The sequence below is a fragment of the Eleutherodactylus coqui genome, chromosome 6, assembly GCF_035609145.1.
Source record: "Eleutherodactylus coqui strain aEleCoq1 chromosome 6, aEleCoq1.hap1, whole genome shotgun sequence".
Lineage (NCBI taxonomy): Eukaryota > Metazoa > Chordata > Amphibia > Anura > Eleutherodactylidae > Eleutherodactylus > Eleutherodactylus coqui.
Window position 1 is genome coordinate 166,101,292 of NC_089842.1, and position 23,802 is coordinate 166,125,093.

General features: G+C 41.6%; 1 protein-coding gene across 1 annotated transcript in view; it reads left to right on the plus strand.

Moving 5' to 3' along the window:
* The window catches only part of ADSS1 (adenylosuccinate synthase 1), a 64,645-nt gene that overhangs the window by 26,102 nt on the left and 14,741 nt on the right, over positions 1-23,802 (plus strand). The window contains exons 2-8 of the mRNA XM_066608148.1: positions 3,654-3,756; positions 12,989-13,051; positions 13,893-13,943; positions 14,832-14,898; positions 18,715-18,822; positions 21,337-21,418; positions 22,936-23,062. Of these exons, the coding sequence (XP_066464245.1) occupies positions 3,654-3,756; positions 12,989-13,051; positions 13,893-13,943; positions 14,832-14,898; positions 18,715-18,822; positions 21,337-21,418; positions 22,936-23,062 (601 nt within the window). The remainder of the gene's footprint in view (positions 1-3,653; positions 3,757-12,988; positions 13,052-13,892; positions 13,944-14,831; positions 14,899-18,714; positions 18,823-21,336; positions 21,419-22,935; positions 23,063-23,802) is intronic.

A 23,802-nucleotide genomic window follows, 5' to 3' on the forward strand; every position in this document is an offset into this window, starting at 1 on the left:
AAAGTAGATATTGTTCATGTAGTTCATTGTAATGATTGGTTTTACCAAGGATTTTGTGGGTGTTGCTGTTAATAAAGAAGTCTAAAGAAAACTGCAAATTATACTGTAATTGGCCCATACATTGTGCATACTGTATAGCCACCAAGTCCCAGGGTGGTTTCACATGGGCGAGAAAATCACGCGATTTTCGGCTGCGATAGTCAGTAAAAAAGCAGAGTATGAAACCAATGATTTACAATGTTTTTTTTCCCATCTGCGATGAGATGTTGAGGGGATAAAAAGATTATGGCATGCTCTATCTTTCTGCGATGGGTTATTTTTTCGCTCCCATGTATTCCTATGGAGGCTTCTTTTTATCGCATTGCAATGTTTGTAAGAAACGTGCATTGTGATGTGATGCAATGCAATTTTAACAATACAAAGTCCTATTGATTTTTGCAATAAAAAATCGTGCGATTTTATCTCGGGCGGCAGCAATGTGAGATTATTCTCCAAAAAAGCATCGCTGACGCTCACAAATCGCAGTGAATAAAGATGCGATTTTGCCGTGATTTCCTCACAACAAAATCGCAATCGCCCGTGTAGAATTAGCCTCATAGTAACACAGTATGCAAAGATGACAAAAGACATAAGTCCATCCAGTTCAACCTATCCCCCCACACACACATACAGACACACACACATATGTTGATCCAGAGGAAGGCAAAAAAAAAAAAAACATCAATGAGGTAGAAGCCAATTTTCCCCATTTAAGGAAAAAAAAAATCCTTCCTGACTCTAATCTGGCAATCATAATAATCCCTAGATCGCCGACCCTTCTCCATATCTGCCTGGCAGATGCTTTGAGATATTATATTGTGCTTATGTTACACCCAGGCCGGACACCAAAAACATCTTGTCTAGATCAGACGTAATCGTTATTCAAGAGCACAGATATATATATATATATATATATATATATATATATATATATATATATATATATATATATACACTCATAGAACAAAAGAATAATAATGAAACTAAACAATTATAATATTATTTCGGGAAAAGCCTGTCTAAAAGCAAGGTGATCGTCCTGACAAGGGCGGCCCTAATTCCAGAACCTGGGGGCTACCTAGACTGTCCCTAGATGGAAAAGAGGGTGACAATTGGCAGATGTAAATAACTATAATCACAGCAGTAATGGGAAGCAGATGTAACACCAAATAAAAATTAAGAACAACAGGGATGTATCTGACACCAGGAGGACGTTGACCAGACCAGAAGTCCATCATGCAAAGGCATAACCGGCGGCAACATAAAGGTTGATTGGCTGGCAAGAGAAACCCCCTCCTCGCCGACCAATTAAACCCTACATCAGCAGATGTATTGATGTTGACAAGCAGCAGCAAGTGACAGGGAGATCACATGGACATCAGCCCAGACATGCGTCCATGTTGTGACCGCTGCAGCTTGACAGTGTGCAGTCAGTGCACTGCGACAGTGTACATGTCCATCAGCATGAAAGTCTGGGAACCAATATAAACTCTGTAGGAGGACCCCCCATCCATCATGTTCTATTGATGATACTGGTGTCTTTTATGTGTCAGTAGAGTCCATGAGTACCAGACCCTGATGCAACTGCTACCTCTGCATGCCCTATAGATATGCCCTTTGATAAAATATGGGTAGTGGGAATTTGGGAACTTGATTATGGTATTCAGGGGCGTAACTATAGAGGATGCAGGGGATGCGGTTGCTCCCGGGCCCAGGAGCCTTAGGGGGCCCATAAGGCCCCTCTTCTCCATATAAGGAGCCCAATACTATGAATAAAGCGTTATAGTTGGGGCCCTGTTACAGGTTTTGCATTGGGGCCCAGGAGCTTCAAGTTATGCCTCTGTGATATTATTTGGGTATTGTACAGCAATGCATGCATGGTGACATTATTTGAGAACACTATGGCACTGTTGTTTGTGCACTGCATAGTATTATTATGTGGGCACACAATGGTATTGTCATTTCTGCACTGTGCAATGATATTACTTAGGGAGTGCTGCTATTTGGGCATAGAATGGCAATGTTATGTGGGCATTATGTGGTGATATTACTGAAGTACATATGGAACTGTTATTTGTGCACTGTATTGAGGTATTACATAGGTACAGTATATAAGTACTATCTGGAGATATCACTAAAGGCTATATACGTACACCTTTGAACTCTTTTTAATCAATGTATTTTTGAAAATGTAGCCAATTTGCTGCAGATTTTGGTGAATATTTGCAGCAGATTTCAACCCTTCAATTTTAATTCATTTGAAAGCCAAAATCTGCTGCAATTCCACACCTAAAGCCACAACAAAATCAGCAACGTGTGAACAAACCCTTACAGAAGGCTATAATTAATGCCAAATGAATTTTCTGCTGTTATCGGCAGTGAGAGTGAACGAACAGACCGGTAGCTGCTCAGAGAGAGGATGAGAGATAGCTGTGTAGTACTCAGTGGGTGTGGTTATACTACACCCCCTCTGAAGGAAGAGCTGAGCTTGTGCTGGGAACACCTCCCCAGCCAGGAATTTAGATGTGGGAGACCCTGCAAACCAAGCTTTTTAAATGCATGAGAAGGAAAACAATGCATAAAAGAAAGTTCAGCATTTTTTTCAGTAGGGACTTCATAAGATATGTGTGTATTAATTTTTAATGCACAAAGGTTTCCATAGCCATTCCAATATAGAATTTTTATTTGTGCACTGTACTGATGTATAATATAGACATAGTATGGCAATGCTAGGCCACATTCCCACCTGTGTGAATAGCAGAGAGTAGGCATAAAATTCTGGATGGCTAAAATGCCAGAAGACATAATGGCAGCTGAACGCAACCCATTATAGTCAATGGGGTCTGATTGGCGCCAATTGATTCCCTTATAAGATGGATCTGTTTATACAGGGATTCAGTCTTCCTACTGCCATAACAGGGCATAAAGGCAAAATCCCAAATGGAAGTCCAAAGGCAGATGTGAATGTGGGCACTGTCTGGTGCGACAGTGCAACGGTTGTGGAGACCTCTGAACACTTTTGATTATTATTATTGCATTTCATATACGGCCACTGCTACAAATAAATAAAATCTGCTTATGGATTTTGTTAAACATTTTCCTCTGCGCTTTTATATTTTCCTCTGCGCTTCTACAGTTGACGTGTAACACAACACAATACAAGCTGCTCGATCCTATTCCATCCTCATTCCATATCAATAACAATAATAATACCATACTGTTGTATGCGCCAAATGTGGTGTGAACAGAGCCAATAAACACTGCTGCAATTCAGTACTGGGGTCTTGAGTTCAAACCCAACTACAGGAGGACATCTGTGTCTGTCTTGTGTAGTCACCACTATGACTATTTCCTATCAGGCTGAGTGGATCTTTTGTGGCAATGAAGGAGCTCTTGATAATTTGCCAGTTTCGGTGCCAACCTCATATGGCATCTATCCTACGGCCTTCCCAACCAGCCTCTCTCTTTCTGGTCTCCAACCAGTTCTGCAGTACAGACTCTCCAGCTCAGTAATAGTTAATAAATGGCAAGTTTGCAGGTGATTTGTCATGCTATATGGATAATCAGAACAGTACTTTATCATTTACATCTGGTTTTCTTATCTTTTTCTTAAGGGAGGAAATAATGCAGGACACACTGTGGTGGTAGAAGGAAAAGAATATGATTTCCATCTCTTTCCAAGTGGCATTATTAATCCTAAAGCAACGTCCTTCATTGGTAAGTGCATTCCTATAAGGGCTTGGATGTAGTCTTTATTTTTAAAGCAGATATATTCAGTTTTGCATTGGAAATCTGGACTTCAGACCCCTATGGTTTGTTCATGATATGTTCCTTGTTAGGGTAAATTTACTATTGATATCACAAAAGACCAGATGCAGTTGGGGTGCATGTATATGGGTGTGAAATATGAGTTGACATTAAGAGGTTTTTTTTCAATACAATGGTCCGATGAATTGTATGCAGTACATGACTGCGACTGTCAAACACACAAATACATCCCTTTTGGTACTGTGACACCTAGTGGTCAAGTGTGGAATACACTATGCAATGCAATGGATACCAATTCCAAAGGCAGATTAACACATGGCGGCTTGCAGAAAGTGTCAAACTATGCTGGAAGTTGTAGTTGAGCCTCCGGTTGGTGTCCTCCACTTGATGTTACATGTATTGTCTTTACGTTTAAAGACCTTTCCTGCTGAAATACAAGCATTAACTGCAAGTATGTCTTATTGAGTCCTCCTATCAAGCTGCAAATAATGTAATTTCACTCCGTTATATATCATGGGGATGCCTAAGGGACCCTTCACACAGGCGTATTTGCATGCACAATGTGCAGAGAATAGAAGCCATTGCTTCCATTGGGTTTGTTCACATGTACATATACTTTCCAGCACATTTTGGCCGTGCAAAAAAGAGGAGCATGCTTTATTTTGCTGTGCATTTGTGCACCAAAAGTCAACATGGGAGTCAATGGGGAGGCGCAACTGCATGCAAAATACCCTGGGAGATGCATGAAACAATGAGTAATTGTGCACAAAAAGAACACATCTGGAAATCGTTAGATTAATTAGTCATTTTAATGGCTGGGAGCATCGGAACATTTTTTTTTCATGCGCAAATGAGCATGCCTTCTGCGTGCAAAGACAAGGAAAATATACTTCGATGGTGGCCCAAAAAAATAATGTTCGTTACGCAAATACACATACACTCACGTAAGCCATTTTAATCAGTGTATCTTTGTTTGCCTGCATACATGAACACGCATTGTATGCAAAAAAAAGTCTAGGTGCTCTCCTTAAGGAGAAAAGATAGCATTTCTGACCACTGTCCCAGGCCTCTCTCCAGCAAAGCAGGACTACTGTTCCGCCTCCTCCCATTGCTGGCTGTGGACAAGGGGCGGGACAGAGGCGGAGCTAGGGTGATCGGCACATAGCAAAGCGCCAGAGGGTTTCAGCTGTCAATCATTGCCGGAGTGTGGGGTGTTACGGAGGTGTTCCCTGTCACTGTGTCCGGCCAACCCATGTCTCCTACTATACTTCCGGTGGAGACATAGTGCACCAGTACTAGGAGTGACTACTTGTCTCACAGGCTTATTTATTTTCATCTATGCCGAGGATGGCACTGACAGCTGTGGTTTGGGGCGCTCCAGCACTGTGCAGTTCGGCTTTGCCGAGCACCAGACTGAGAGCTCTGCTTGGCCCCTCCGCTGCGGCGCTGTGCTAGGCGGCTCTGCACAGGACTGACAGGAGCTCCTGTTGGTGCCAAGCACCGAACTAAAAGCTTTGGTTGGTCCCCTGCTGCACCACTGTGCTAGGCGGCTCTGCACAGGACTGAGAGGAGCGGCTGGTATTTTCTGGGCAGCAAGAAAACTTTCACAACGCTACCGCCGGCGTCCTGCACTGCTCTCCCTGGTATGTTTGCAGCACTCAGGTTGTAGAGGCGACAACTTGGATGGAAGAACCAGGAGCAGGAACTGAGCTCCCACCCCCTCTCTGCCTCCTCTCCGCCCCTTTGCAATCGGGAGAGGCGGAACGGGGCGGGGATAATTCTCGGAACTTAGCGCCGCCCTGTCCCGCCTCCTTTCATTGCAAATATTGCAGAGGGGCGGAGAGGAGGCAGAGAGGGGGCGGGAGCTCAGTTCCTGCTCCTGGCTCTTCCATCCTCCCCCCCCCCCCCCACCTGCACATGAGGACGACGTATATCGGCTCGGCATGAAAACCGAGCCGATATACGTTCATGGGAATGCAGCCTTATAATAGCTAAATTAAATCATCATACAGTATCCAAATAATATAGTGTCCAGATAATACTGCAGTATGTCTGACACAATACTGCCTTACAAGGCCCACATTAGGGCTCCTACCCACTAGCGTTTTTTTAACACTGCATCAACACTGCATTTTTTTAACGCAACTCTCAATGGGACTTTCTAATGTGAAAAGAGCATTGCAAGTTTGTGCTTAGCGATTTTTGTGCAATGCGTTTTTAACATTAGAAAGTCCCATTGACAATTGCGTAAAATAACGTAGCCTCAATGCAGTATTTAAAAAACACAAGTAGGTAGAAGCCCTAAGGCTTCCATTTAGTGTTTCAATAATGCCGTCAGACAATACTAAAATAGCAAAAGTGACCTTCCCTATGGCCCTGGTTAATCAAAGATGGCCACACTGCTTCTCTGACTACCTAATATGCTCAACATTGCTAGTGCATCATTAATCTAAACGGGTTGTCCAGCTGTAAACTATTGAAGACTTATCCTCAGATTAGGCCATCAGTAGTAGATTGGAGGGGGGCCACCCCCTAGGAGCTCCTTTGATCAGCACTTCAATAGGTTACTGTGCTTGTGCACTCAGCTGATTTCTGCAGGAGGTAGACAGCTCTGTTCTCTCTGCAGTGGCCAGGCTAGATATTACAGGCAAAGTTCCCATTGTAGTGAATAGAAGATTTGTGTGTAATACCAAGCGTGACCACTGCAGTGAGAATGGAGCTGTCTGCTTCCTGCATAAAACAGATCAGTGAACAAGCAAACTGACTTTGCAAATGGCTGATCAAAGGGAGTACTAAGCATTGGACCCAAACCGATCTACTGCTTATCCTTTTTTGCAGATCCTGCTGTTAGGGGCCCCTAGGAACAGGACCCTGGGTAAATGCTCAGTATTCCATTCCCAAAAATCTGCCCTGTGTTAGAGAATGACACATTACAAATTCTGCTGGAAAAGACCCACAGCAACCATGTATGAATGCCAGACTGAGGTAACAGATGGGATTATGAGAAGTGATGGTACAAGGCACTTATTGTGCAGCAGACTCTGCCTCTTAAAGTTGGCTTTAAATATAGAAATCTGCTGCTCAATATACATCAGTTCTGCTGTCTCATTCGACACTGGAAACCACTACTGGCCATTTATTGTCCTATAGATAATAGACTAAATCAAAACTTTCCTGCTTCATAGTAATACAGAGACACAAAATAAGTGATCAGGCACTAAATTGCTTCCAAACAGTCAAAGCAGCTACCTGCAAACACAAGGAGAGCCCACTGCATACAGATTAAGGGGGTTCTCCAGTTGTAAACTAATGATAGTCTAACCTCAGGATTGGTCATCAATAGTACATTAGTAGACGTCAGTCCCTTAGGACCCCCACCAAATAGCTGTTCACAGGGTTGGTGCTATCATGCACTGAGCTGATTTCTGCAGGAAGCAGACAGTTCCATTCTCACTATAGTGGCCAAACCTGTTATAATAGGAAAAGTTCTATTCACTTCAATGCCTGCAATACCAAGACTGGCCACTTTTGTGGGAACGGAGCTGTCTGCTTCCTGCAGAAATCAGCTCAGTGCATGAGCCTACAAACCCAAAAAACAGCTGATAGGTGGCGGTGTATGGTGACGGACCCCTATTGGTCTAGTATTGATGATCTATCCTGAACATAGGCCATCATTATTATACAAATGGATAATCTTTGTAAGGCCATTTTCAAATGAGAGTATTGTAACACATTCACAACACGGATATGTTTTACGGACATGTTACAGATGACGTTAGAACTGTATGTCCTCAGTATTTGATCTGTTATTGCTTCTGTGTATTTTATTTTCTACTGAGCAAATACTGATCTGTTATTCTTTGTTAGAAAAGAAAAGCAATACAAAAATCTAATAAAAAAAGGGCATGTTGTGTTTATAAAAATGGCTATGAAAAACATGGCTATTAGAGATGAGCGAACGTACTCGGTAAGGGCAATTTCGCAATCGAGCACCGCGATTTTCGAGTACTTCACTATTTGGGTGAAAAGTACTCGGGTGCGCTGTGGGGCGGGGGGTTGCAGAGGGGAGTGGGGGGTAGCAGCGGGGAACAGGGCGAGCCCTCTCTCTCTCCCTCTCCCCCCCCCCACTCCCCTCTGCAACCCCCCGCTCACCCACAGCGCACCCGAGTCCTTTTCACTCGAGTCGTGAAGTACTTGAAAATCGCAGTGCTCGATTGCGAAATCGCCCTTACCGAGTACGTTCGCTCATCTCTAATGGCTATGTAAATAGATGCATAGATTTACATTAGTTCCATATTACAGTCTCCAAAACACGGACCAAAGGCAGAGCTAAAATACGCTCATCTGCAAGTGGCCTAATACGGCCCCCATTGAGTTAGAATAGGGCCCATATTGAGTTTTGCCATGGAGCCCTATGATTTCTTAGGATATCCTTGTGTATGGTGTAGACAGATATGAAACAGATAGACACAGCAAGACAAGCATCCAAGACGGTGTTTCTGGTACTACTGTTGCAGGTGGGTGGTACGAGTATTTTTTTTAAAACAGAACTTTAGTTAAAGAATGTGAGATAGGGTTTTCATTCCATTAGAGGGTACATAATACTTAAACATTGCATAATAGAACAATTGCTTCTGATTGGGCCACAAGAAATCACCTGGAGAACATGTAGTGGCTGTAGGCCCTTACTGATAAAGCTAACCTTTGCCTAGACTGATTTCCCTTTACCCCGTACGGGCTGTGTCTCCGTTTTGTAGACATCAACTGTTCCAACTATCTTCTTACAGGTCTCTTCTGGGCTTTATCACACTTCTACAATATGTTTACCGTTACTGGTGATCCATTGCTCTCTTACAAATAGCATAGCACAGTAGCAATCAAACAATTTAACCTTCAAATAGCATCACAGCTCCAGAACCTATTAATTACTCAGTTCAAGCTCCTTTCCGAAATTCTCAATGTCTATGCATACAGAACCTTTATCCCTCCAAGCTGCTAGCAGGCCTGCTTACTAATCATCAAGTCTCTCACATGTTGTACAACAATCCTACTTATGGTCCAATGCTCATAAAATTCAGTGTCCTGATATGTTACTGTGCCGCACCTTTCGCTGGATCCTGGTTCTTTCACAGCTTATCGCAGCAGCATCACGCAGTCCTTTTGCAGTCATACTCACTGCTCCTTGCAGCATCAAACATTGGGTTAAAATACATGTCCCTCAGCGCCTTGCTATATTTAAGTATATGACTATTTATTATTTTTATACATGGGAGCAAGAATTTAAAAAATATATAACTTGGACATTCCCTTTAAGAGGTACAAAGAGTACTATTACTCTTTATTACATTGCAGAGAACACAGAAAAGAATTATTTCTATGTGGGGCATAAATACGTGTAATTACAGTGTGAGGGTACAAAGCAGGCATTATTTCTTTTCAATATGGGTGAATCATTACTGTGCGCGAGCAGTATTACTTTTTGGGGCATAAGAGGGGGCATTTTTACTGTGGGGGACACTGATGGGTATTGGGGGTAGCGGCAGGATGGAAAAGGTGCACAGAAGAGTCGTAGATATCGGAAATCTTCATGGCTGTCTGGACCGAATAGAGAAGAAAAGAGAGAGCGGATGACACTTTTTGAGGTGAACCACATGCAAAGTAACTACGGGGGAAGCTGTTGGGGGACCAAGCTGAACTTCTGCACCCAGGCCCAAGAGCCTTTAGCTACCCCTCTGGGGTAATTAGCCCTCCAATATGGAATACCAGAAAATCTCTTTAAATTTACATTGAATTGTAGTGCAAGTTTGAGACTAACAGTAAGAAGTCGTCTGTTCAGAAAGAAATAGACTTTTGGAGTAATTAACCCTCCATAAAAGCAGCATTTTCTAACATGTTTCATTACCAGTACGCTTTCTTCCATGCGGGTGAGTGACAGGTCCCTTTGCCATAACACGATAATAGTTTCTTTCCTGAGATGTGAAAACCCACATTTAGAATAATTCTGTTGTCAATCAGTCCTTTATGTTTGCACATAGTAACATAGTATGTAAGGCCAAAAAAAGATATATTTCCTTCCAGTTCAGCCTTTTTCCCCCCAATACTGATCCAGAGGAAGGCAAAAACAAACCAATGGGGTAGAAGCCAATTTTCCCCTTTAAAGGGAAAGACATTCTTTCCTGACTCCAATCTAGCAATCGTAATAATAGCAGGATCAACAACTCTTTTGAAGTTAATAAATGTTAATGATTATAACATGTAATATTGTATCGCTCTAGAAACGCATCCAGACCCCTCTTATACTCTTCCATCGAGTTCACCACATCCCCTGGCAGAGAGTTCCGTAGTCTCACTGCTCTTACAGTAAAGAACCCCCTTCTATGTTGGTGATGGAACCTTCTTTCCTCTAGATGTAGAGGGCTCCCCCTTGTTACAGTCATAGTCCTGGGTATAAACAGTTCACGGGAGAGATCTCTGCATTATCCCCTGAACTTCTATATATTTGTCAATGTCTGTTTGTCTTTTTGTTGGAGCGTTACGTACAAACTGTAAGACCGATTGACATTAAATTTTGCACACAGTATAATCTCCACGCGGAGAAGGTTATAGGCTAAAAAAAATTGTGAAATTTTGTTGTTTTGGCAACCTTATTTGCATATTTTTGCATTTCCTTGAATTTTAATGCAGCAATCCCCAAATTTGCTTTCACCCATGGATTCTACGTACTTGATTTAGTATTCCTAGTTATTTCCAGCAAGTCATTCCCACTAGAAGAGTCAGACTGAGCGCTTAAATTTGTGTTTCAGTAAATGATCTGTCCCCAGACAGGAATACATGGAGCAACTGAGGATTGAAAACTGTTGCCCATAGCAACCAATCACAGAGCAGCTTTCATTTTACCCCAGCACTAAGAGGATTTAAAGCAGTTGTCTATAGCAACCAATCACAGCACAGCTTTCATTTTACATCAGCAGTATAATATATGCCAACCAATCACAGCACAGCTTTCATTTTAGCTCAGCAGTATAATATATAGTAACCAATCATAGTGCAGCTTTCATTTTACCTCAGCAGAATAACAAATAAAAGCTGAGCTATCATTGGTTGCTATTGGCAACAAAAAATGCAAAATTTTACTCAAATCGCACCAGAACTGGGGATTTGTATACAACACAAACAGACTTTGTGTTTTAGATATAAGTAGTTTTCATTTTACCTCAGCACTGAGGATCAAAAGCTGTTGCCTACAGCAACCAATCACAGCGCAGCTTTTATGTTACCTCAGCAGTATAATATGGCTAATACATTTGCATAGCATTAATCAGCATAAGTGTGCTTCCACGTATGTATGCGTACGTTCTGATATCATCTTTTCTTACTTAAAATGTGATCTTTTGTATTCTATGCATTATGAGATAAATATATGATAGATATGAGATAGTTATAAGATACATAGATATGAGACAGATAGATAGATACATAGATACATAGATAAATAGATTGATAGATATGAGATAGATAGATAGATATATGATAGATAGATATGAGATAGATATATGATAGATAGATAGATAGATATGAGATAAACAGATATGAGTCAGATAAATAGATATGAGACAGATAGATATGAGATAAACGGATATGAGATAGATAGATAGATAGATATGAGATAGATAAATATGAGACAGATAGATAGATAGATAGATAGATATGAGACAGATAGATATGAGACAGATAGGTATGAGATAAACGGATATAAAATAGATAGATAGATATAAGATAAACAGATATGAGACAGACAGATAGATAGATATGGGATAGATAAATATGAGATAGATAGATAGATATGAGATAAATAGATATGAGAAAGATAGATATGAGATAAACAGATATGCGACAGACAGATAGATATGAGATAGATAGATATGAGCTAGATAGATCGATACATACATACATAGATATGAGATAGATAGATAGATATGAGACAGATAGATAGATGTAAGATAGATAGATATGAGATAAATAGATATGCGATAGATAGACATGAGATAGATAGATAGATAGATAGATAGATATAGATAGATATGAGACAGATAGATATGAGATAAATGGATATGAGATAGATAGATAGATAGATATGAGATAGATAGATACATACATACATAGATATGAGAGATAGATAGATAGATAGATAGATAGATAGATAGATAGATAGATAGATAGATAGATAGATAGATAGATATGAGATAGATAGATATGAGATAAACAGATATGCGGCAGATAGATAGATAGATATGAGATACATAGATAGATAGATACATAGATAGATATGAGATAGATAGATAGATAGATAGATAGATAGATAGATAGATAGATAGTATGGTAGTACAGTGGGTAAACTCAACATCATTGTGCATCATGTGCAGATCTAAGCTGCAGATCCCCACCCAGTGATTCCTACCCTACAGCCCGCAGGCGCCTGCTGTAAAATTCCATTGTTACAGTCAGTTGCAGAGTTTTATGCTCAATCAAACAATCAAGACTCCAACATTCCTGTGTATTCATCTATAAAATATCTGCACACCATAAAATAAGGAGGCAAAATGATACGAAAAACCATAAAAAGAGCTAAAGAAATTGGTTATTTTGTAGGGTTTATGCAGAACTTCACATCCAAGAATAGATTCGCAGCACTCCAGTGAGTGTTGTATATTATATCATTACTATTATTCTTTTACCTGAATGTACTGGCTGTTTACTTAATGGGATTTTATGGCAAAAAGCACCGAGTTTATCTTGCACTGGTAGGAGATCTATAAAAACGCTCTTTTAAAATTCCCTAACTGCTCGTATATTCTTGTTTACCGATGACAAATGGAGCCGCAGCATATTTCCCTGGTGTCATATTAATATTGCGCTTTTCCTGCTATCGGACAGGAGTCGGTTTATGTACTTAGTAATCTATATCCCTCGTGGGAATTGATGTGTGGTTCCATCCGGAGTAAAATGTATTACTTGGCTATCTGAACTTGGGTCTGAAGTCCATATATTTCCGGAGAGTCATATCTGCTGCGGAGCGGTGAAGCAGAATGTAATGCTGTTATATGGCAGTGTGATTGCACTTCCCAGATAAAGGTGAAGGATTTTTCTTCCATTTTCTAAGGCGTCCTGTGTATCCCTGCAGGTAATGGGGTCGTCATACATCTGCCAGGACTGTTTGAGGAGGCGGAAAAAAATGAAAAGAAAGGTAAATATCATTGATCGGCTTTAAAACATTTCTGCTGAAAAAGACTGAGGTCATGGCCGAAAAATGTTGTGGAAGCAAAAATCCCGATATATTCTCTTTGTTACATTTACTTTGAAAAGAAAGAGGTTGTCTCAGAACTAACACTCATGTCAGTATACCCTATAGTGCATATGGATGCTGTAGAAAAAGGTCCCCCAATTGAGACACCCCCTCTTTATGAGGGTGTGCAACTTGCAAAATGCAGCTCTTGCTCTGATGGACCTGGCATGTCCATGCATTATATGGCCAGGCATTTATTTGAATTTCTAGCATGTAATACTAAATTTCACCAGTAGTGGCTGTTGTGAGTAAAATGTATGGCCAGTTGGAGATTTCCCCCGCGAATATTAACGGTAACAGAACACAGTAATTCACAGATCATTGAGCTGGCAGCCCTGGCATCAATTAAAAAAGGGACTGTCTTGTTGATTTTAGCTAGGCTTGATTTAGCCCCGTTATGCGGACGTGAAAATCATGGCTGCATAACGGGATGAAACAAAACCATTCATTTTAATGGTTTCATTTTCGCTAGCGCTATTTTGGGGTATTAATACTATGTCTGAGAAAAGATAGGACCTGCCCGATTTTTCTCACATGTAGTTAATACTAGATGCAAGAAAAAGGCATGTCCCTCTTCATGTATTAAGCGCACCGTGCACCAGTGGAAATTATACTAAGCTCGCTGTCAGAAATGCCACTCTTAGTACATTTTCCCCGATTTCTTTAGGACTAATTTCCAACTCAATTATTTTGCTTTGGCACTATATATGGTTTAACTGTTTTTTGGGTTTTATCTTTTCAGGTCTAAAAGACTGGGAAAAAAGACTAATAATATCCGACCGAGCTCATATTGGTAATCACAAGTGAATGTAATAAGTATATCAATATGTCATGTATATGTATGTACACTATCCTACCAAAAGTAATTGGACACCTGAACAAGAATCAATAGTAGTATTTATCTCCATATGTTAATACTTTGTGAGGCTTTCTTTGGCCCTAAAGACATCAGATAGTCATTGGACGATGGATTCTGTTAATGTTTCCTGACCAAACGTTCCAGCTTGTCCTACAGATGTTCAGTAGGGTTCAGGTTGGGACTCTGTGCAGCCACTCCAATCTTGGAACATCCGTATCCTCAAACCAACGTAAAACAGTGTTGGATCTGTGACAAGGCACGTGGTCTTGTTGGAAATATGGCCGACCATTTCCAGAGTATTGTCACATTGTTGGCAGAACATTATTGTCTATAATGTCAAGGTACACCTCTATGTTCATGATTTTTGCCACGACAATCAACGGACTGAGACCATGCCATGAAAAAGATCCCCGGCCCATAACAGAACCTCTGCCTTACTTAACTGATGGCACACCCAGGTACATCCATCTGATTTGACGATAGAGCAGCGTGACTCATCACTCCATAAAACGTTCTTCCTTTGCTCAACTGTCCAATGACAACTCTCCTTGAACCACCACAGCCTAATGGATTGCACTGTATGATAAACAAGCTGTGTGCAGCCACATAATCCGTATATCCAATAGCATTTACTTCTCATCACAAACTATGGCTGGCACACCCAAGGGTCTACATCTTATGTAGCATGGTGTAGGACACATGACACGCCAATAAGACAAGCCATTCAACTGATAGAGGTGTCCAAATACTTTTTTTAAGGTAGAGTGTATATAGAGAAACAGAGAGAGTTCGCAATGACTTACATGTTTGTCCCCTGTATAGTGTGTGACTTTCACCAGGCAGTTGACGGTCTCCAAGAAGTCCAGAGACAAGCTCAAGATGGGAAAAAGTAATTATATTACATCACCTTCCTGCTGTTAGTAATTTTCTTACAGCTTAAAAACCCAGTTATTATAAAAGATGATGTTGAATGTTATATTAATTAAAAATATGCAAATATAAGGCACTTTATGCTATATACAGTAAGGCATTCCATATAATATAGGACACACCATGCAATACAAGACATTCTATGCAATATAAGACATGCAATATAAGGTACTCCATACAATATAAGATATACCATATAATACCAGTATAGGACACTCCATGCAGTAAGAAATTCCATACAATATAGGACACTCCACACACTATAAGATATCCCAAACAATATAGTATACTTCATGCACTATACAGTAAGATATTCCATATAATATAGGACACACCAGACTATACAAGACATGTTAAACAATATAAGATATCCCATACAATATAAGTATTCCAGTAAATTATATACACACATACACAAAACCTAAATTCCCCCCAAAAATTGGAATGCTGTATAAAATGTAACTAAATGTAAGGGGGAAAAAAATGCAATGATTTGGAAACCTCATATAACCATATTTAATTCACAACAGAACAGAGCACATATCAGAAGGTGAAAGTGCGACATTTTTGCATTTGATTAAAAAAAATTAACTCACTTAGAAATTGATGGCAGCAACACATGTCAAAAAAGTTGGGACAGGGGTAACAAAAGATCTGAAGAAATTCATGTGCCCAAGGAACAAGGCCGATAGTCAATATTGGATGCTCAAGATTTATGGGCCCTCAGGCGTTACTGCAATTCTGTAATGCAAATCACTTCACGGGCTTAGGAATACTTCGAGAAATCATTGTTAGTGAACATAGTTCGCCGAGCAAACATCATGCAAAGAAGAAGCCATATCAATACAATCCAGAAATGCCGGCGTCGTCTCTGGGCCAAAACGCATTTAAAATGGACAGAGGCAAAATGGAAAACTGTTCTGTGGTCAGATTGATCAAATTTGAAGTCCTTTTTAAAACCACGAACGCCGTGTCTTGCAGAATTAAAACGAGAGGGATCATCCGGCTTGTTATCAGCACTGTTATAAAAGCCTGCATCTAATGGTCTGGGGTTGGTCTGGACAGCCCACTCATCTTGAAAGCCACTATCAATGCTGAGCAGTACATAGAGGCTTTAGAACAACATATGCTCCCATCCAGACAACGTCTCTTTCAGGAAAGGCCTTGCATATTTCAGCCAGACAATGCTAAACCACATACTGTATCCATCACAACAGCATGGCTTCGCAGAACAGTTTGGGTGCTGAACTGGCCGCCTGCAGCCCAGACCTTTCACTAATAGAAAACACTTGGCGCATTATGAAATGAAAAATCCAGTAAAAAAGACCCAGTACGGTTGAGCAGATAGAATCCTACATCAGACAAGAATTGGACAACACTCCTCTCTCAGAACTCCAGCAATTGGTCTCCTCACTTACCAGATTTTTACAGACTGTTGTAAAAAAAAGAGAAGATTCTACACAAGGGTAGACATGGCCCTGTACCAACATTTTTAGATGTGCTGCTGCCATCAATTTCTAAACAAGTTATTTTTTTAAATGAAATGGAAAAATGTCTCACTTTCACCATCTGCTTTGTGTTCTGTGTTCCATTGTGCATAAAATGTGGTGATGAGACTTCCAAATCATTGTGTCATGTTGTGCTCCCGGGACCTGTAGTTCTATGGATTTTCAGTGGCACACTTCCACAGGTGTGGGATGATTGAGCTGGCTAGGTGTGGAGTTCTCCAGCCAGCCAATGACCACAGGTCTACTACATATAAGTGCCGGCCCCTCTTTCTAGAGGGCGCTGGTCATTTATTCCTTTTGCTATTTTTCGCAATCCCGCTCAGAACCCTAGTTTTTGGAGTCGTACATGTTCTGCTGTGGTGATTCCCTGTTTGTTGGTGTGAACAGAAATGTGTTCAGTGTCTGTGTATGTGACCAGACATTTGGTGTGATCAGCTCCCTGTTATGGGTATATGTCCCTTGTCCTTTCGTGTGTGTGGATTGTGTCCTGTTCAAAGTATATGTTGTATACCATATAGAGTGAGCCAGGCCCGTAGGTTCCAGCCTGGAGCCATCCCTATTGGGATGATCGACCTGCTTGTTAGCAGGACTGCTGGGCTTGAGTTGTCTTGTTTAGAGTGAGGACTCGCGAGACAACAAGGACTCTTTTCATGGGCTCGTGAGCTTTAGTGTCTTGGCCAAAGTGCGAACCAATACCCCGAACGTACTTTAGCTATTCCATCTGCTTATGCGTGTTGGTATTCTAGGTAAGAATTTTGGTGTTTGTCAGTCATTGTTGGGTGTCTGCTCGCAAGTTCCGTTTACTGTTCAGTTGGTTGTGGTGGTTAGAGCAGTGTCCAACTCCTTCTGGAGTTAGCTGTGCATCTTTTAGTTAAATGGGTTCTGTCATAAAAAAAAAAAAATGATACTTACCTATTCCTCCCCCATCAGTCTACTTTCCAGATATTCCTCTCACCTATCTTCTCCTGTCTCCTGCAGTCCAGAGGGAGGTCACTTCACCTCCAGCTGGCCGATTCTTCTGCTTCCTGTGAGGTTACGTACATTTACCAGCAGTCTTCTTCCTGCCAGCCAATGTGCGTTACGGCAGACTTCACAGCCTAATGGGGAGTGCCAAGCTATTGCAAAGACTGTTCATGCCCGCTGTCTCTGCAGTAGATCAGCATTCCTTCCTATCCAGTGAACGCTACGTCACAGAGACGTGACCATGACTGACCAGCAGGAAAAAAATGTAAGGAATGCCAGCTTCATAACAAGCCCGCCAGCTGGAGGTGACGTGACCCGGGGGGACTGCAGAAGCTCAGGGAGGAGAAGATACCATAAGGAGGCAGCCTGTGGAGGAATAGGGGAGTATAGAATTTTTTTCTTTTAATGACAAAACCCCTTTAAGTTACAGTTTATTTCCCTCTATCTTGGGTATTTGTACGGTGGTTTGGTATTCTCACTTTCCTCCTGACAGTGTCATGTAGCAGGTTGAGAGGCATTCAGCAGATTTGCACTTATGATAGCGGTCAATCTGCTGTTAGGTAGGGACCTTTCCTATGGGTATGAGATTTATGGACATTGTGTTCTGTTAAAGCAGTAGGCATATGTGATAGATAGTACCAGTCATATATTATAAAGCAGCCAGAGACTAGCATATGTTCGTGTACACTGTGACGAATGACAACAGTGTGAAGACTGTGTTACAAATTCTGTTAGTGTACCACATTAAAGGACAGATGTACTGACTTGTACCAAACTTCTGGCTTGGATGTGGCTAATTTGTGGGAGACCATCCATCTGGTTGAGGAAAGATGGCGATCCGATTAGCTAATGGCCCCCAAGTTGTGTGTATGTGTATGTATATATATATATATTTTTTTTTTAATATATGTTTGTACATGTATGTGCCAGTGGGTTAAAGAGGTTTTCCCAGAAACGACACTTTCCCATCATATAGCACATCCATCCATTCCTATTCCAGTACACTATTGCTATTTTCATATAGAACACCAGTAATGAGATCCGAATTTCTGACTACACGCTGTAGAGCAGTTGTAGATATAAAACAGTAGTACACAAATTAGCTTAACATGGACACCTCTTCTGCTGCAGGTTTGTGCCCTTGAACCTTCTTATACAAGTTTAACTCCCCCTGTGAGCAACCTCTGTTACATATGGTTGCGAAGGACCTTGAAGAGCAGTAATAAGCTAAAAAGCTAAAAATACAAAAAAACCTGTAGATTGTATTACAAATGTACTAATTAACATATTTCTTTTTGTCTTAGCATAGGCACTACGAAGAAAGGCATTGGACCAACATACTCATCAAAAGCATCACGCACTGGTCTCCGAGTTTGTGACCTTCTTTCAGATTTTGATGAGTTTTCATCCAGGTCTATTACATCGTTTTATCTTTCCTTTTTTTGCGAGAGCGAACTAGTCACATAAACAAAAAACATTTTCACAGCAAAGCAACATATCAATTCAAGAAGGCCTGGATTTATAGCATTTAAAAGCAGATATCTGAGATTATAGTTCCCATAGGGGTTGTCACTAGAGATGAGCGAGCATACTCGTCCGAGCTTGATACTCGTTCGAGTATTAGGGTGTTCGAGATGCTCGTTACTCGTAACGAGTACCACGCGGTGTTCGGGTTACTTTCATTTTCTTCCCTGACAAATATGCGCGCTTTTCTGGCCAATAGAAAGACAGGGAAGGCATTACAACTTCCCCCTGCAACGTTCAAGCCCTATACCACCCCCCTGCAGTGAGTGGCTGGCGAGATTAGGTGTCACCCGAGTATTAAAATCTGCCCCTCCCGCGGCTCGCCACAGATGCATTCTGACATAGTTTAGGGAAAGTGTTGTTGATGCCGGAGCTGCTATAGGGAGAGCGTTAGGAGTTATTTTAGGCTTCAAGAACCCCAACGATCCTTCTTAGGCCATAGAAATCGCAGATCGCACCTATGTGCGATCTGCGATTTCTGTTCTCTTCTCTATATGCGCTCAATGGGGCCGGCGGCAGCAGCGCCGACCCCATTGAGAACATATAGAAGACAAATCATTCTTCTCTGCCACAGCTGTAACAGCTGTGGCAGAGAAGAACGATGTTTGCCCATTGAATTCAATGGAGCCAGCAATACAGCAGGTTCCACTGAAAGCAATGGGCTGCCGGCGATCGCGGGATGAATTGTCGGGAAGGGCTTAAATATATAAGCCCTTCCCTGCAATTCATCCAGAAATGTGTTACAATAAAAATATATACCGGCGTATAAGGCGACGGGGCGTATAAGACGACCCCCCAACTGTCACCTTATACGCCGGCAATACAGTGGAGCAAAGAATAAAAATCATTACTCACTTCTTCTGGTGTTCTGCGCCGCTGCTGCAGGCTGTTGCTCCCTCCTGGTTCCCGGCAGAGCATTGCTTTGTCTATGAAGGGCTCTAAATCCCCGCCTCCAGAAACACACGTGCCTTCAGCCAATCACAGCCAATGACAATGATGTCATTGAATGGCTGTGATTGGCTGAAGGCACGTGTGTTTCTGGAGGCGGGGATTTCAACCACTGCGTCCAGAAAGCAATGCTCTGCCGGGGACCAGGAGGGAGCGACAGCCTGCAGGAGCACCACAGAAGCACCAGTGAAGTGAGTAATGATTTTTATTCTTTGCTCCACTGTATTGCCGGCGTATAAGGTGACAGTTGGGGGGTCGTCTTATACGCCCCGTCGCCTTATACGCCGGTATATATGTTTATTGTAACACATTTCTGGATGAATTGCAGGGAAGGGCTTATATATTTAAGCCCTTCCCGACAATTCATCCTGCGATCGCCGGCAGCCCATTGCTTTCAGTGGAACCTGCTGTATTGCTGGCTCCATTGAATTCAATGGGCAAACATCGTTCTTCTCTGCCACAGCTGTTACAGCTGTGGCAGAGGAGAACGATCTTTATGCTGACAGTGGGGGGGGGGGGCACTCTTGCCGCTATTGTGGCTTAATAGTGGGACCTGTGAACTTGAGATGCAGCCCAACATGTAGCCCCTCGCCTGCCCTATCCGTTGCTGTGTCGTTCCCATCACTTTCTTGAATTGCCCCGATTTTCACAAATGAAAACCTTAGCGAGCATCGGCGATATACAAAAATGCTCGGGTCGCCCATTGACTTCAATGGGGTTCGTTACTTGAAACAAACCCTCGAGCATCGCGAAAATTTCATCCCGAGTAACGAGCATCCGAGCATTTTGGTGCTCGCTCATCTCTAGTTGTCACCCATCTCTATGATGGCATGGGAGCAGAAAATGTAGCACTGAATAATAGCAGGGGCATAACATGAAGTTTCTGGACCCCTATGCAAAATCTGTAACAGGGCCCCCACCTACCATGTGTCATTTATAATGCTGCTTTCATCTCTTGTATTAAGAAGGTCTGTGGGCCCCCTCAAGCACTACCTGTGCACCCCCAATAACATATAAAGAGTCTAACATTGACTTGCAGGAATGCTGCCTTCTAATAGGTGGTGCTGCAGAAGTATTGTTCCATCTCCCTTATTTGTATATTACCTGGAGTAGGCTGAATGGCCTTATAAGTCTCCTCACTCACCGGCTAGGTGCTCTCCCTAAGGAGAAAAGATAGCGTTCCTGACTCCCAATAGCTACGTATTCTGGATTCTAACAGACTTGGTTGCTAAGAATTATATACCCTGTACTAGCAGTCATATTGATTAGCACTCACTTTTCCTAGTGCAGATATGGGCAGATGTAACTAAGAAATTGCTGAAGAGTTGGAGACACAGAGGATACATTAATAAACCATAGTAGAATCATTTATCCAGGATGGACCTACAATTAGAGGTGTCCGGTGCTAATAGTTTGTGATACTGGGATTATAACATCAATTTTCTATTTTGCAGGTTCAAAAACCTGGCACATCAGTATCAATCAATGTTTCCAAATCTGGAGGTAGATATAGAAGGGCAGCTGAAGAAACTGAAGGTAAGGTTAATTTGTCAGTGAAATACCATTCAATACAGACTACAGTAAAAGGATAGAATATAATTTTCCCGAAATCCACTTACCAACAATAACCTTATAATTAGAAGATGGCTTATAATACCATTGCTTTCTAGTGTGACCTTGGTGGTAGGGCATGGAATACGACAGAGAAACCGAAGACACAGTTTGCAGTAATTCTTGTTTAATGATAAATAGCTTCGGCACAAAGAGATTTTGACAACATGACCAGTGAGTTTTAAAAGTGGGTTATTAAACCTAATGGTTGTCACCACCAAAATATGTCCTAAATCTGGACACACATTACCCTCTAGTAATTATAATATCTAAACAGTACATTGCTTATGACAATATAAGCCCTCCTTGATCAGTCCCATATATCATCCTTAACAATGTCAACAAATCTGAGTCCCCTCAATATTTAGAGTCCAATAATGTAGTAGCTTGGGTGCCCCCAAATGGCTTGGGGAGCACTCTACAGTACACAGCAGGACAAATGAAGGCGGTAACAGGTCAAGGCTCAAAAATGGGGGTAGTCGAACACTTGGAAGTCCTAGGTCTTTCTTAGTTGTTTTTAAGTGTACACACTACAGTCCTGACCTAGAGACCGCTCTCTACTTAAAGGGGTTGTGTCACCACAAGGTAAAGTTTGCAATGCTGTGGTGCTTACCACTTAGTGATACATCCAAGCTGCATGTTTGTTTTGGTCCCCATAATGGTGCCATGGCACGTCCCACTCCAGCAATGAAGATCATCTATGATTGGTAATATGCATGTGCGCACAACAGGACATGGCTGTGAGTTCTGCATTGAACACTACGTCACTAGTAACATGGCGTTCACTGCCTGGGCCAGAAATAAAAGCCCAGGATGTACATGAAGTTGATGGAAATGGGTCATGTGACCAACGTTGGAATCAAAGAAACGCGGCAAAATGGAAAATATAGATACATGAAGGAATTGGTGGCAGTGGGGAGCAAGTTACTTTTGGCTAAAGTGTTTAATGACAAAACCCCTTTAAACTTGCTGTTTTAAGTTCAGCCGTTGCATAACCACCATACACATTCTCTGTAGGGTTTGCAGGTTCCTGTGAGTGATGTATGGCGACCTGCAGCTCTGAGTTCTATTATTGAGCATTTCTTCTCCATCCTCAGTAATTTCCTCTCAGCTCAGGAGCTCCTACTCACAGCAGGGTAGACTTGGGGGACCCGCACTCACTCCTCCAAAACTTACTGTATCACTAGTCCTCTCAGAGTGTTTGCAAATCTCCCGTTCCTCCCTTATACAATCAGGTGGCCTGCAGACCACCAGTCAGAAGGTAAAACAGTCCAGAGGTGGTGCTACACAAACTAGCTATTCGATGCCACTGTTACATCATCCCACGCACATCCCAATAGTCCCCCCTATACCTTAGCATGCTAGTTACAGGGACTTTCTAAACTGGTGCTAAATTAATAGAAAGTCAAATATCCCTTCTCAGAACTTTTCTAATGTTACAGATGTACGCTGAAAAAATACGGCCAATGGTTCGAGATGGTGTATACTTCATGTATGAAGCTCTTCATGGCTCTCCAAAGAAGATTTTGGTGGAAGGAGCTAATGCTGCACTGCTTGACATTGATTTTGGTTAGTAAACAAATTTCTAATTGTGTAGATATGAAATAGGTAGGCGGCATACAAGAATTAACATGGTACATGGTACTGTAAATGCAGTTCATGAGAACCACAGGGGTCCCAGGGTTGCATCTGGAAGACAAAGAGTTAAGCCCTTTCTGACATCTACTGTACAGGTAGGTAGCTGCTGGCTGTTCAACACAGCTGAGAACATATCGCAGTTGTTGGGATCTGTGATAACTCCAATCACAGCGGTTTAACCAAATAGATGCAGAAGTCAATGCTGGCAGTGGCTTTTAAATAGCCTGACAGAGAGAGGGAACTTCTTTTGTCCTTTGATCGGCCGGCCACACGCTATAAGATTGTGAGGTGCAGTTCAGTTGCCACAGCAGCCTGAGGTCTTGTGAAGTCTTCCAAGCCTAGCAAGGATTTCTTCCTATTAAACCCTGCATATGGCAGGGCTTAATAGGAAGATGCTAAGTGTACACTTTGCTGCAATTCTCAAGTATTGCAGTATATTGTACAAGTGATCAGAGGAACTCTAGTTTTAGTGCCCTATGGGGATTAAAAAAATATTAAAAATGATTAAATTAAATGAAGATGTTTTAATTAATATAAAATGTTAAAAATATTAAAACTTGAAAGAAGACACTTTCCCCAGTCGTCACATCAACTTATAAAAAAAGAGAAAAAGAAAATTAACATATTTGCTATTGCTGCATCCATAAAAGTCTGCTATATAAAAATATCAC